This window comes from Mytilus galloprovincialis, chromosome 3 (genome assembly GCF_965363235.1).
Source record: "Mytilus galloprovincialis chromosome 3, xbMytGall1.hap1.1, whole genome shotgun sequence".
In the NCBI taxonomy this organism is placed as follows: Eukaryota; Metazoa; Mollusca; class Bivalvia; order Mytilida; family Mytilidae; genus Mytilus; species Mytilus galloprovincialis.
This window is the reverse complement of record NC_134840.1, coordinates 41751853-41766446: the sequence shown is the minus strand read 5'-3', so window position 1 is coordinate 41766446 and position 14594 is coordinate 41751853. Positions and strand designations below refer to the sequence as shown.

The window sequence follows — 14594 nt, the reverse complement described above, 5'->3', positions numbered from 1 at the left end:
TACTTGAGGATTTGACACATCGTTTTTAAGCATTTTTATCACATATTGTGTATCCGTTCGAAACTAATTCATTGAGATATATGTTATCTATGTCATTTTCTGATATATATTACTAGTATATATGTTTCCTCCACAATTGTATCACCAGTCCAGTAGTCGGCACTTCTGTGTTGACTTAAATTATCATTGATATGGTCATAAATATAAATAAACTATTTACAAAACTTAGTTTTTTTTCGAAATACTAAGGAATAGATTACCTTGGCTGCATTTATCAAAATATTCGTAATTTAGGGTACTCAAGGTTCTATGATGAGTTCATCTCAAATGGTAGTTATTGGCTTTCTTATATTAAAAGCAAATTGTCCTTGTTATATCTGGTAAATTTAGTCATATACTTCAATCTTGAGACTGAGACCAAGCATGTGAAAAACTTACATTCTCTTTTCAGAATTCAACTTGACCAAAAAAGTGTCTGCTAAATGTTACCATATATGGAAAATATGTGTTTTCTGATAGGCCAGAGTACATAACAAAACAAAATTATTTTAAAAAGTTTTATTAATGTTATAAAATGATGTTGATATCAAACTATATAATGTGCATTTCTTAATAAATATATAATGGATAAAATCTACAACTTATAAATTGCATAGAAAATATTTGGAAAAATGTGTAATGTATTAGAGTATCTATCAAATGGAAGCCTGCTAACATTTGCTAATTGTCAACCCTATACATGCACAAATATATAAATATCATTAGATGGGATCTAAAAACAATTACTGTGGCTTGATTTGTAGCCTTCCAATTTTGATTTTCTGATTTCTGATATTCATGTTGAATGCATATCATGTTGGCCAAAAAGATAATAATAAATAAGAAATACATTTCAGTGTGTTTTATGTGACACTTAGCTTTCTAAATGTTAATTATAAGGTTAACCCATGCATATAAAAAATATCAGAGTTTAAAATAAAATGGTTTGATGATTGAATTATTAAGTACATAAAACTCCTTGTTGGTGGGATAAACATGTTGATTGTTCTTATAAAACTGCGTTCATTTCAATCATGGTTTATGACACCATAAAAGCAAAGTGTTAATTATTTATTTACAATTATAGTCTTTAGACAATTAAGTCAATGGAATGTGCTAAGTAATACAAATTATATCACAAGAGTGGCCTTATATGAATAACATTGTCTTTTGCATTTTATTTCTTATTTCAAAAGAATTTCAAAATTACAATCTATAATACTAAAATTACAATGTCCAATTTGTCAGCCGTCATCGGGTAAAAACGACAAATCAAAGAATTCAACTCTATATATAACTAATATAGGACAATGGTGTAGATTAAAAATTACACCACTCCAGACCCTTTTGTTTTCCACATAATTAATATTGCCAATAATTAACAAGTTCCGGGTCGAATCCGATACCGATACCAATAGTATATTCACCTGTTAGCTATTACCTTATCTGTACGTTCCGCATTTGACAGGCGCACCACCAAACGGTGTATTTAGGATTTTGCTATATACACGGGTCATAATCAAAGGGCTGATACTACTAAATTCAATCATTGTCAAATTGTTCCCTATTGTAGTTTTATTCAGCAACCAGCAAGACTTTCTAAGATAACTAATATAGGACAATGCTGTTGATTAAAAAAAAAATACTCCATTCCTGGATAGCCAGGACCTTTTGTTTTCCAAATAATTAATATTACCAATAATTGATAAGTTCCAGGTCGACGGGTTCAAACAGAAAGATTTGAAAGCAGAGAAAACTTTGTATCTTATAATCGACATGACTTTATCAGATGACAATACTAATTACTAAAATAAGGCTTAGTCATAGTTATATACTCTAATTCAGTCACGGACCCGCGATATCACGGGTGTGTACTTGTATTTATTAAAAATAGGAATAAAAAAGAGACTGTCTGATGTATTCTCCTTGTATTTCATAGATACTAATGAGTTATAGCTTACTTTTTTCACAACTGCATACTAAATATTATTTACAACACATTTCAATTCGTATTTTTAACTATATATTGTATTTCTTTAACAGATAATGAATCAAAACCTTGGACCAAAAAAATCAAATATGCTCTCTCTTAGCACAACCTTTAAATAACATTCACAACCCATTTCCTTGTGAATGTTACATTGCATTATTATACTGCTTTATTCATTTAATATAAATACCCAAAAAAAGCTAAAGAAAAAGGATATGAATCTATCAACAAATCAAGTCAAGCTTTCCCAATTTTGTAATCATTGATATTTTTACCCAAATTTAACATGAGCAGGTTTTACTGAATTTTACTGAATTTAATTTTATGACCTAGATTGAATTTAATTTGAAATTACATTATAATTTACAATATAGTTAAAATGAAATAAAGACCCACTAAAAGAAGATAGTTTTGTTTGTTATGTTAACAAGTTATTTTGTCAACTCAATGCACAAAATCAGGATAGTTTTTTTCATTATATTTTATATTACAAATTATTTCATGAAATCTTTTCAATATCAAATTTCAGACTTATAATTTATTACAATTTTTGTTAAATCTCTGTTAAATTTTATATTCCTAGTGAATTATATCTTACAAATATTATCTTCAACAAAATCTTTTGAAATCAAATGTACCTTCAAATATTTATTGTAGTCTAAAAATAATAATTGATAAATAGCTATGTTGGGCACAGTAGAATGAAAATATCATGTCATAAAGGGGAAAGTTGCAAACATGTTTAAAGATAAAGATTTGATCATCTAAAACAAAATTGTCAAATGAAAACATTGTATCTACAGACCGCTGGTAATGCCAATATCTTATCATTACACAACTGCAAAAATGATCAAGTTATTTTGAAAATAAATTAAAGCACTAACATGGAGTTAAATTGTAATTCGTAATGAACTATTGTTTGGCAGTAAAACAAGCCTTTATGAGTGGAATTATCCTCGATACTTAGTGCTTTTGTGCAAATGATGCATGCAAAATGTTCTATATCTAAAGAATTAATAAACCTTTTTAACTGAATGTTTAACAATAAAAAAATAATTACAGCGGTGAGCACTGATTTTAAAAATAGTATAATTTCAACAACTGAAACCTACTTGGCCATTTTGTCATCTTGAATTATTCAGATTATTTGAAAAAGCTACTTGTGAAAAAAACTGTCTACAGAAGTTAATTGCTTTGTGGTTAAATACCAGGACTCAGGAATCCATGCTTTAATTCAATCTTTAAATTGTTGGAAGGTATGGAGAGCCTCAAATACACAATATGAATATAAAAATTATCAAAAATAAATTGTATTTAAAATACATCGTTGTGATTGAATTACATCTTTTATATACTGTGCCTTCGTTGCTTTTATTGAGTCTTACTTTTTTTTCTAAAAGAAATTTTACATCAACTATATAACTTTGTTATTTACACATCATAATAAAACTATCAGTATATTAATAAAAAAACATATATTTCTCTAGTAAATTTAATTAAAATTGGATTAACATACTTTCTGTCTAACAAATCATAACAAAATCACACTCTAATGCCCAGCAGATAACTCAATCAAAATTCTTGTAAATCATTTTTTACATCTACTTCTGTTATTCTTATGAAAATATACTATTTACAATCAACTGAAAAATATGTTAATTCATGAAAAAAATACAATTAACAAATTACATAAGTTTCTGTCATAAGATTTTGAATGATATTAAAGCAAGTCATATAAATAGTGCCAGCATGATTGTACATGTGCAGTACATAAATTTCTTTAAAGTTTAAATGTTTGGTATCATGTTAATTGTTAAGGAAATATTTTATCTAGTGATGGCCAAAGTACACTGATTCTTTTGTTTTTGTGTTGTTTGAAAAAAGACGCATCCTAGACAACTGAATAAGAATTAAAGTTTCATCATAATCTATAATAAAAATTCAAATGATTATCAATTAAAGGTTAAAAGTTATATATGTTACAAATGTATTTATTCAAAAAGGTAGAAAATCATTGAATTAACTCAAAACAAGTCTTTTCAAATGCACATATCCTCTGTTCCTCTACAGAACTATTGTTTTAATAAATTTATACATTCCAACAGACCCAGGTAGAGACTTCTAATTAAGTCCTCTGGTATTTAAATCAGGCAGCCAATATTTGGTAATTGAATTTATTTTCCTGCAAGTAACATATTATTTATGAAGTAAGCATTATAACAAGCATATCTACAATGAGGGATATGTTTCCCACTACTTAAATGCCAGCATTTTTATTTCTTGTTTACCTAAACCATCTAAAATAGGTGTCTGTACCTAAAATATGTTTCTTTGATGTTACAGTGTTTGGGCCAGATAAGTTTTATTTATATGAGATTACTTAAGCGTTAGGTTCCCAAATTTAAACCATCATTGATTCCAAATTTTGACCTTACATGTATCTTGTTCTATTATAACTCATTTGTAATATATTTGTAATAAATATCTGAATACATAAAAGTAATAGTAATGCTTGTACATATAAACTCAATATAAATTAGGAGTAACTGTATGTTTAAATGCCCCCTACAATTTTCCTTTAATAAATTAAATGGATTGTTAGTTAAAAATACCTGTTATATTTAAAACTACATCTTGCCCACAGTGCAAGTCAAATCAAACCATATGCCAGTATGTGTAAAAATAACAAAGAGATAAAAAAAAATGCCCCCTCTTTTCTTTCCATCAACAATATCTCTTCTTTGTTATCCATGAATACACATCTTACAGGCTACAGTATCATATTACTTCACAATAACAAAACATAGTTGGCAGTTTTTTCTCTCACTCCAATTTTTTTAAATTTGTACTTCAGAAAAAAATCAATTACAAAATACTGTTATATTCAATAAAGGTTAAACTCATTCATGCATACAGCTAATTAATGGATATCAAAATTTTAAAAGTCATTGCAGCAATTACATTGTTTAATTTTTACATAACTTATTCATTATCTTTCAATAATAAAAATTGAGAATGGAAACTGTTAATGTGTCAAAGAGACAACAATCCAAACAAAGAGCAGAAAAAATAAAACCGCATTTTAATTGTAAAACAATTACTACCTGGATATTTATAAATTAATTAACAGAAATAATAAAGTTTACAAACAAAAAACTTCATAAACATAATAAGATTAAAGCTATAAAATTGTAACATGTACACACTGATGCCCCCAAATCTATCTCCTACATGTAACATATATGTCAATTTGCAAACAAGCAATCTTAAACCCTGTTCACAAATATAATAAATCTGATGTACAATATTTATCAAATTCTCATCTAAATGGTACCCTGTTTGCGTCCACATGCTTTGGTTCATCCAAATTTACAGGTCGCAGTGACCTTAATTCAAGATTTATGTCCGATTTAATTGAATTTTTGTAACAGATAATCTCTTGAAAGTAGTAATAATTGATCTGATGAGTACACATGTACATCTTATAAACATTAAATCTGGAATATGAGTGAACACAAACTGTATTCAATGTCTTACCAAACTTAAATCATTTTTGTTGCATTGTGAACAGGGTATATTTGTCAGAAAAAGATGCATATTAACGTAAATACAAACAATGAAACAGACAATTTTCTGCATATTTTTTCAAACTGTTTTCAATTACCAATTTATTCAGTTAAAGGGTAAAATTCAATTTGTGCAAGACTGAACTCAAATGACTTTTATGTTGTTATTAGACCCTTTTTCACTTAAAAGATTGCAATTATACCATATTTAAACTGTTCCTATAGTAACTTAAAGAGTTTTACTTAAGCTTACTTTTAGGGAAAATGCATTAGTGTGAGTTCTGTATCCAATATTTCCTTATAAAATATATACCAGTTCAATACGTTTGTATCTGAAAATTAAACCCAATATGGAAAATAGGTTGCAAATAATATCTTATTATTATTATTGTATAGTTACTCATCTTAGCAAATAAAGGACATGTTTGTTGTTTGAATAGAACCAACTGTATTTTCCGTAATGTCATAGAATACTCCTCAAGAACATTTCCAATTATGCATTAAACAGTCACTTATCTTTACACATGAATAATTGTTCCTTTCTTATCTAAAATATTATAGGAACACCATTGATGTTCTATGATTAAATACGATTTGGATAAGGTGTATCAAATCTTCATAATTGTGCCAGCAGGTCTGAAAGACCTTCTGAATTGTGAAAACAGATAAAAATATATGAAGAAAGATAAATTAATAAATGAACAAATTATTTACATATTTGGAATGTCAACAAAACTTGAAAACATAAGAATAATAGAATTTTTGGTGAAAGAAGATATACATGAACAATTCATTAACAATGAGAGAATAAACAAACAGTAAAGTTCATAAACTATAATAACCAAACTGTTACATGTCCATCTTCTTATACAATATATAAAACATGGATTTCTATTTAAAAAATATAATATAAACAAACAGAAGACATCAACAACAATGCAACACTGGTGCCTTATTATTGACAGTAAAACACACTAACAATTGGTTTAAAATGATAAAAGTTCAAGCATTTATTTAAGTTTGGCTTTTGTATAAAAAATAAAATGGAAGCCCAATAAGCTTGTCATATTATGCCAATACTAAATAAAACTATATTAATATAAGCTTCAATATACTTCTGCTTCAACACAAACAATTGAAATACTTCTGAAGAATGCTGATTGCTAACAATTTAATACAAAATGAATGAAATTTTAGCAAAGACCTGACATTTAAAAAAATGACAATTACATATTTACAAATGGGTGATATTATAAAAATTGGGACTTTGGATTGTAAATAATACTGATGAAATTTTCAAATTAACTCTTTTATACATAAATTTATTGCTTCCATGGATACATTTCTATAAAAAATAGATAATTTGATAGGTTTTATTGAATTTATATCACATTTTAATTTCTTAGATTTCATTTTTGTGAAAACAGGAGCACTATGGCAGCACTAAAAAGTAATAAACCTTTTTGAAAACAAAAACTATGAATATTTTCGGCAAGAGAAGAAAGGTACAGAATTTTGTTATTTTTATCATCTACAATACATATTCTTGGTTCAAACCCATATCATGAGCTTTTTTCATGTGGATTTTCAATGAATCTTCAGTGTTAAAGCCTTTAAGGCAGATTTTACACCTAAAATGCATTTTAAGGTGCACTCCAAGTCCATTAACTGTAGCAAAGCCTCTACTACAAAACTTGCATTTGTAATTGAGCTGCTCTAGATGAACTGTTTTGATCCCAGTGACTTTGTGTGTACCTTGGACTTCTGTGTCTGGCCTTGATGGTATATCTCCTTCCCAATCAATATCCTTTCCATGGACTGCACGTACATGTTTCTGTAAGTCATAGCATACAGAATACTTCTTTTCACAATGTGCACATGCATATGGCCTTTCCTGAGTATGGACACGTTTGAAATGTTGCTCTAGACTGTCATTTCCCCAAAATCTTTTAGTACACAGGTTACACTTGAATGGCCTGTACTCTCCATGGTGCATTTTGATATGGCGTTTGAGGTTACCCATGTAAGCAAAGCTCTTCTCACACTGTGGACATTCATAGGAACCTTGTTCTGGCCCACTTTGTTGAGGTAGGTCTGCATCGACTACTTTGGTTTCTTCTGGTATATGAGTTGGAATACTATTGACCTTTTCTTTTGTAACATCTTTCAATGGTGGGATATCTGAATCACTTCCCTGTTCACTGCTTGCCGTTGAGGATGTAGAAGATGGGGAGTCCAAAGCTAAAAACAGAAAAGCAAATATTATTACAGTTGAAAAATTAATTGAAGTTAAGGTTCATGTAATACATGTGGCAAAATTGAAATTCATTTCAATTTACATCTCCCATGTAATAAGATATTGCTCAATAAACAATCATGTCCTCTTTTTCTTTATTGTGATAATACAAAATGAGGCATACATGTGCATGTTTTTTCAAACTTAAAACTTGCCATAAATAATTACATTTCAGTTGCTACTAGTTAGTGAAGTGCAGACTGTTTACTCTTTAGAGAACCTAAGGTCACCAAAATATCTAGTCAGGTTAGCATTGGTCATTATCTGTGTAGGGTTTTTGGCTCTTATCTTATTGCCTTTGATATTGTCTGTTGTTGTTTTTACTTATAGTTTTTGATTGTCCCAGTGGTATGTTCTCCTCTCCAGTTTGTGATATTATTTGTATGGAAAAGAAAAAACTTGATTGACTTTATTATCATTCTGTTTCATAAACAACCTGTTAACCAAAATTGTCTTTCAATTCAGAATATTCACAGGATTATTGTTCATTACTTAATCCCCCTTTTACATTCCAAATATTGTAAAAAAAAAAACAACTAAAAAAACAAACTATTAGAGCTTTTTAAGTGAAAAGGTCCTGTTAAAAAAACTTTTTCTTTTTAATTAAACCCAAACTATCCCAACATTCTACTATAATTTGAAATACAATGGCTTCATTAATATTCATAGAAGAACTAGTTTTTTGGATAAAATTCGAAGAGGAAACACAAAATTAAATCCTCAACAGAATACAAGTGTTTAATAACAATTAATAAGAGCTAATGTTGTAATGACAAAATTTGGACCCTTACATTGGCATTTTTTCTCAATCCAAACATAATCTTGACAATATTCTATGACTATATATGTGTTCACAGAAGGATCATTTGCAATAGTTTCCCTATCAATATTTAGGTTAATGATCATTATATAACACTACTGAAGTTTTGATATGTTACTAATACAGACATTGATTAGAAAATTAAGCATATAGAAAATGTTCAAAAACTTTAAAATACAGTAACAATTAAGAAAATTTAACATCAAAAGAGTGCCAAAAATTAACTGACTTCTACCATAAACAAGTTGTTTAAAATAAATAATAGAACTATAGATTGGTAATATTATATCATATTGTGATTGACTTATTAAATTGAATTTCTAAATGCTTAGATTTAAATTCTAATATTCTTTACCTTTATTCAGATTAAATTTTCTTATGTAATTAAAAAACAAATCATCAACCTTCTATTCTAGTAAATTAAAGTAAAAATAATAAAAATTCAAGCAATGTCTTTCATGTATGTTCAATATCATAGGAAAAATATAATAAACAAGTTACTTTTGTCAGGTTTAAAAAAATAATCATGTGTGAAGTACAATGACATGGATCTATTGTTCCTATGTTTATCAATCCATTTAAAAACAAAAAGGGTCAGGTTGCAAAATTAAGATCAACAAAACTTGAAAATTTGCCAAAACATTCATAATGAACTACAATTAACATGTACATATTTAAAGTCTAAAATTAAAGACCATTTATTAAGACCTGCATCAACTGTATGAATTCATGATATTTAAACACAGCATAAGATACTAATTCTATGAGATACTTGTTGAATGCATGTTTGCCATGAATGAACACATTGAGTTAAATACTTTGACTCATTTATACTAAGCACGTATTTATGTAAAATTAAACCATACATGGCCTCAAATATTTAAATCAGGTCTTAGTCATCACTTAACATACACCCGATGTCAAGCTAGTCAAGTGGTATCTAAGAAAATAAAACTTTTCATTTCAAGAAAGTGTCTAATAAACTGAATACATTAAAAATGTAACTCTAATATATTTGATGCTGATAGATTTCTTTATATGTAATTTACAATTGTGTTCAATTTAACTAAGAAATTCTTTATCAAGTGAGTGCCTATTATCTATATACAATAGTTTATTCTATACATTTAAATAGGTCAAGGTACATGATTTAAATGCCTGAAAAGGGAAGTTTTCCATTATAGATATATATAATATGTGTATAGTGTATTAAATGTACACAAGTAGAATGATTGGATATACACATAGCTACAAAGTCCCAGAAATGCAGAAAATCAATTGAAAAGGAAGTGGAAAACCTTTTCTGTTAATGTAATCAATTAATAACTTCTAAAAATTAATTCACCTATAAAAAAAAATAGTGAAAAGACATTTATAAAGAATTATTTCCTATGACATACATTTTTAAATTTATTTCAATTGGCGCAAAATATCTAATAAGGAAACTGAAAATTCTACAATTAGCTTTTCTTTTCGCTTAAAATCTGCAGATTATTTAAAATGACTAGTGCATTAATTTCCTCATTAAATATCATTGAAACAAAAAACTTCTTCCTTTAACTTGAATTTTTGTCAAGTTGTGAAAAAACCATGTAGAATGTACTATGTCTGATTTATATTTTAATGATACATTTTGAATCAAACTTTTCAATTTATCGTGGACATAAAAGTTTATTTAAAAGAATTTTAATTGATAAATAATCTCTTTACACTCACTCTCATATTTCAAAATATGTGCACTTAAAATCAGGTTTAAAGGAAAATTTCACTTACAGACTCTTTATCATGTTCTTAGATTTATATTTGGTTGCTGATAGCAGTTGTATATCTTTCTTATGCAACAGGCACATTATATACAAGTAGAAACTGCTTGGGTGACACAACTGTCACCAATAAAACTAAGATCACAGACTTGACATTCTCTTTTTGGCATCATTTTTGTTTTGATGACCCAATATATTTTTACATATCTGTCTTTGGAAACTTTATATCTAAAGCATAGATATGACTGTCGGATCAATTGTGCAGCGCTAAACAATATTTTTTATGGTTAATAGTGTCCCTTTTTTTTTATTATGCACCTAATAATCAATAAACAATGTCAGAACAAATATATTTGTTAACATTGTTTAAAATAAACTTACAAATCTCTCTGTTTCTTGTTTCCTCTGACAATAAGTCATTAGCTCCTGGGTCTGAGTCTGACAGCTTACGTCTTTTACAGGCACTGATCTGATTATTTACTAAAAGGTCTTGATAATAATTAAGTAAGGCGTCTCTATCATTACTGAAGTCCATCATGTTAATATACATTCTGGGTCTGAAGAAAAAGTACAAAATTTATAATAAATAATTTCTTTTCTTTTTTAAGTTCCTGAAAAAGTCATGAAAGTGATATTCATTTTCATCATTCAATCAAACAAATCAGCAAGGATAGGTGTTATTTCGTAAAAAATCAAAAAGGTTACATTAATGTACATTTAGGATACAGTTATGAACTAGACCAGAATAGGATGATTCTACCGGTAGTTTAAGTTGGATAAAACTGTCCTTACTTATAAATTAAAGGTTGTTTTTTTGGGAAGAAATGCTTGCCCTTTTGTCATGCTGGGGATGTTGACAGTCTACAGTTACATGTTTTGCAGCACTCTATAGTTACAGCACTCTATAGTTACAGCACTCTATAGTTAGAAATATTCACTTTTCTATAAGATTGTATAAGGTTGTATGTAAACAGTTATACAATGCCATCCATATACAATTTTGGGTCAGAGAAGTAGAGGAAAGTTGAAAGTCAACATTCCAAGCTATATTCCTGCCATTTATTTTCTAATTGTTGACTAAATCTAACATGTTTATGATTTTTTAAGCTGCATATTCTAAACACCATGCCAGTTCCTTCAAACATGTAAAAGGTTCTACACAAATTCAAAAATTTTAATAAAAGGGAAACAACTCCAGTCAAAGGAATTCAATTAAGGCAGTCAAATAAGTTGATGTTACATATGTAATATTTTACAGATAAAACCATAAAAATAAATGTTTATAAATTATCATTGTATAATAATTATACTACTATTTACATAAACAAAAGTCACACTTATTAATCACAGAAGGAAAAACATGAAAAAATAATAAGACTTATCTACTTGGATCTGAAAGACTGCACCTTTGTGTATTGTTGTGCTATTTTGTAAAACTCTCAAGTTTGATTTAAATGCATATTGGAAATTTAACGAGATAAACATCACTAAAAATTAAAATGATTCAAAACAAAAAGAATCTTTTTTATTGGTACATTTTGAGTCTTTGATTTTTTTGTAACAAAACCTTGTGACAATTTTATATATTATTCTATAAGACTCCATTTTTTTGTCGTCACCCTTTTTCAACAAGAACTTATTATAAATTAAAAAAACATTCTTTTGTACTGGCACAAACTTTCAATATGTTTATGCTATTATCTTCCAGAACTATAATTGAACCACAGAACAGAACTATTTACTAAGTCTCAACATTTTGATTTGTCACAGCAAATCAAATATTAAAGATACCGTAACATTTTAGACAGTGTTTAGGATACAAGCATTGTTTCGTGTAAATTAATATTGACTTTGCTAATTTATCTTTGAATCAAGCAAAAAATATTTTCAGTAGCAATTTCAATCTTAGAATTATGAGAATAGGAGTCAATGAAAGTTTTTGTAAAAATAAAATAATATTTCAAACAAGATGTTGCCTAAAAGATATAGCTTATCAGTTGCCTGCATTTTTAAAGCATATATATATATATACATGTTTATGCTTGTAGTTGCCAACTATGGTCCTCTTGTCAAAACATGTGATTTAAAAAATATCAAAATTCTCACAACTAAGATGAACAAAAAATGAAATATAGCAGTCCTCATGAAAACAAAACATTTTTCCATCTTATAAACATGTTATGAACATTTAAATAATACATGTAGATTGGTTTTTTTTTTCCTTTTTACACTTTTTTATTACATGTTTTTATGATCCCTCCCTTTGGTTATCCTTGTTTTGGTTCCCTAGTACAAATGTATTTACAAATAACTAAAAATAAAAAATAGAATTCAAATCAAATCTGCCTTGTCCTGGTCATAAAGTAGATTTCTTTAATATTTCATGATTCCTAACCAAATTGTTGTTTTTAACCCTTTCCTCCATTGAAATTTGTTTTAAATACAGGCATGAAAGGGTTAATGTATAAAACTAGAGGCTCTCAAGAGCCTGTATCGCTCATCTGATTCTACTTGGGTTTTTGAAATCATATAAAAAAAAGATAAAATCTGGCTACAAAGTAACAACACTTGGCCAGCACCTCATAAAGAAAGGAACACCCATGCTATGTTTGGTTTCATTCCATTCAGTAGTTCTCTAGAAGAAGACTTTTGTATGCATTTCCCATAGGGTCCTATGTTAAACTAAGTCCCCTGCTGGCGGCCATCTTGGAAGATGGATCAGCTACAAAGTACATGTAACAACACTTGGTCAGCACCTCATAAGGAAAATTCATGCTATGTTTGGTTTTGTTCCATTCAGTGGTTCTCTAAAAGAAGTCATTTGTATGCATTTCCCATAGGGTCCTATGTTAAACTAAGTCCCCCAACTGGCGGCAATCTTGGATGTTGGATCGGTTACAAAGTAACAACATTTGGTCAGCATCTCATAAGGAACATTCATACTATGTTTGATTTCATTCCATTCAATAGTTCTCTAAAAGAAGTCATTTGTAATTTCCCATAGGGTCCTATGTTAAGCTAAGTCCCCTGCTGGTGGCCATCTTGGAAGATGGATCGGCTACAAAGTAACAACACTTGGTCAGCACCTCATAAGGAGCATTCATGCTATGTTTGGTTTCATTCCATTCAGTGGTTCTTTAAAAGAAGCCATTTGTATGCATTTCCCATAAGGTCCTATGTTAAACTGAGTCCCCCGCTGGTGGCCATCTTGGATGATGGATCGGCTACAAAGTAACAACACTTGATCAGCACCTCATGAGGAACATTCGTGCCATGTTTGGTTTCATTCCATTCAGTGGTTCTCTAGAAGAAGTTCAAAATGTAAAAAGTTCACGACAACAACGGACGCCAAATGATGAGAAAAGCTGACTTGGCCATTTGGACCAGGCATGCCAGGTGAGCTAAAAAAGTGTACATAAGTTCCTTCAAGATTAATTGTTTCAAAAGCAAAGCAAAGCCATTTAAAATGTATACACGCTAGCTAGGGGCCTGCTCCAGTGATTCTTCAAATAATCAACAGAATTTTTTTTCCAACAAAAGGGGAAACCCTAAAGTAATTCAGCCTCTGTTATCATGGTTATTGAACAACTACCAGAACATGATTTCAATTACATTTGTTATACATACATGTCAAATTGATTATAGGTACATATATAATTTTCAAATTGTTCGATATTATAAGATGCCAGATAATCTAGATATTTTGTTTTAACAGACTACATTGTACAGTTGTAATAGTATATTCAGAAATTATTGTCATATTTTCATTATTATTTAAAAAAATTAAATGCATTCACTCAACATGTTGTACATAATTGAGTCATAATTATAGAACAATATTTTTTTATTCAAACTCCATTTCCAACTTAAAACTGTATGATCCTGTATCACAATGATGTCAATGTGGATTTACATTTTGTAAATATTTTTTGCCCAATATACATTTAGGAATAATAATAGACCACTTGTCTAAATTATTACATTTTTTAATTATTATAATAGATTATTTTACAGCAATCATTGCTACCAATTTATGATTAATGTGACACTCAATTCTATAAATACATGTACACATAACCCTTCTGTTATCACACTTACTGAACTTTAAAACTTTTTAAGC

General features: G+C 28.6%; 1 protein-coding gene across 4 annotated transcripts in view; it reads right to left on the bottom strand.

Annotated features, from left to right (window-relative positions):
* Window positions 1-543: 543 nt before the first annotated feature.
* The window catches only part of LOC143067965 (uncharacterized), a 37094-nt gene continuing 23043 nt past the window's right edge, over window positions 544-14594 (bottom strand). For all 4 annotated transcript variants that reach the window (XM_076241634.1, XM_076241638.1, XM_076241636.1 and 1 more), the window contains exons 2-3: window positions 10856-11031; window positions 544-7836 (exon numbers count right to left, since the gene is read on the bottom strand). In XM_076241634.1, coding sequence (XP_076097749.1) covers window positions 7127-7836; window positions 10856-11031 — 886 coding nt within the window. In that variant the 3' untranslated portion in view covers window positions 544-7126. The remainder of the gene's footprint in view (window positions 7837-10855; window positions 11032-14594) is intronic.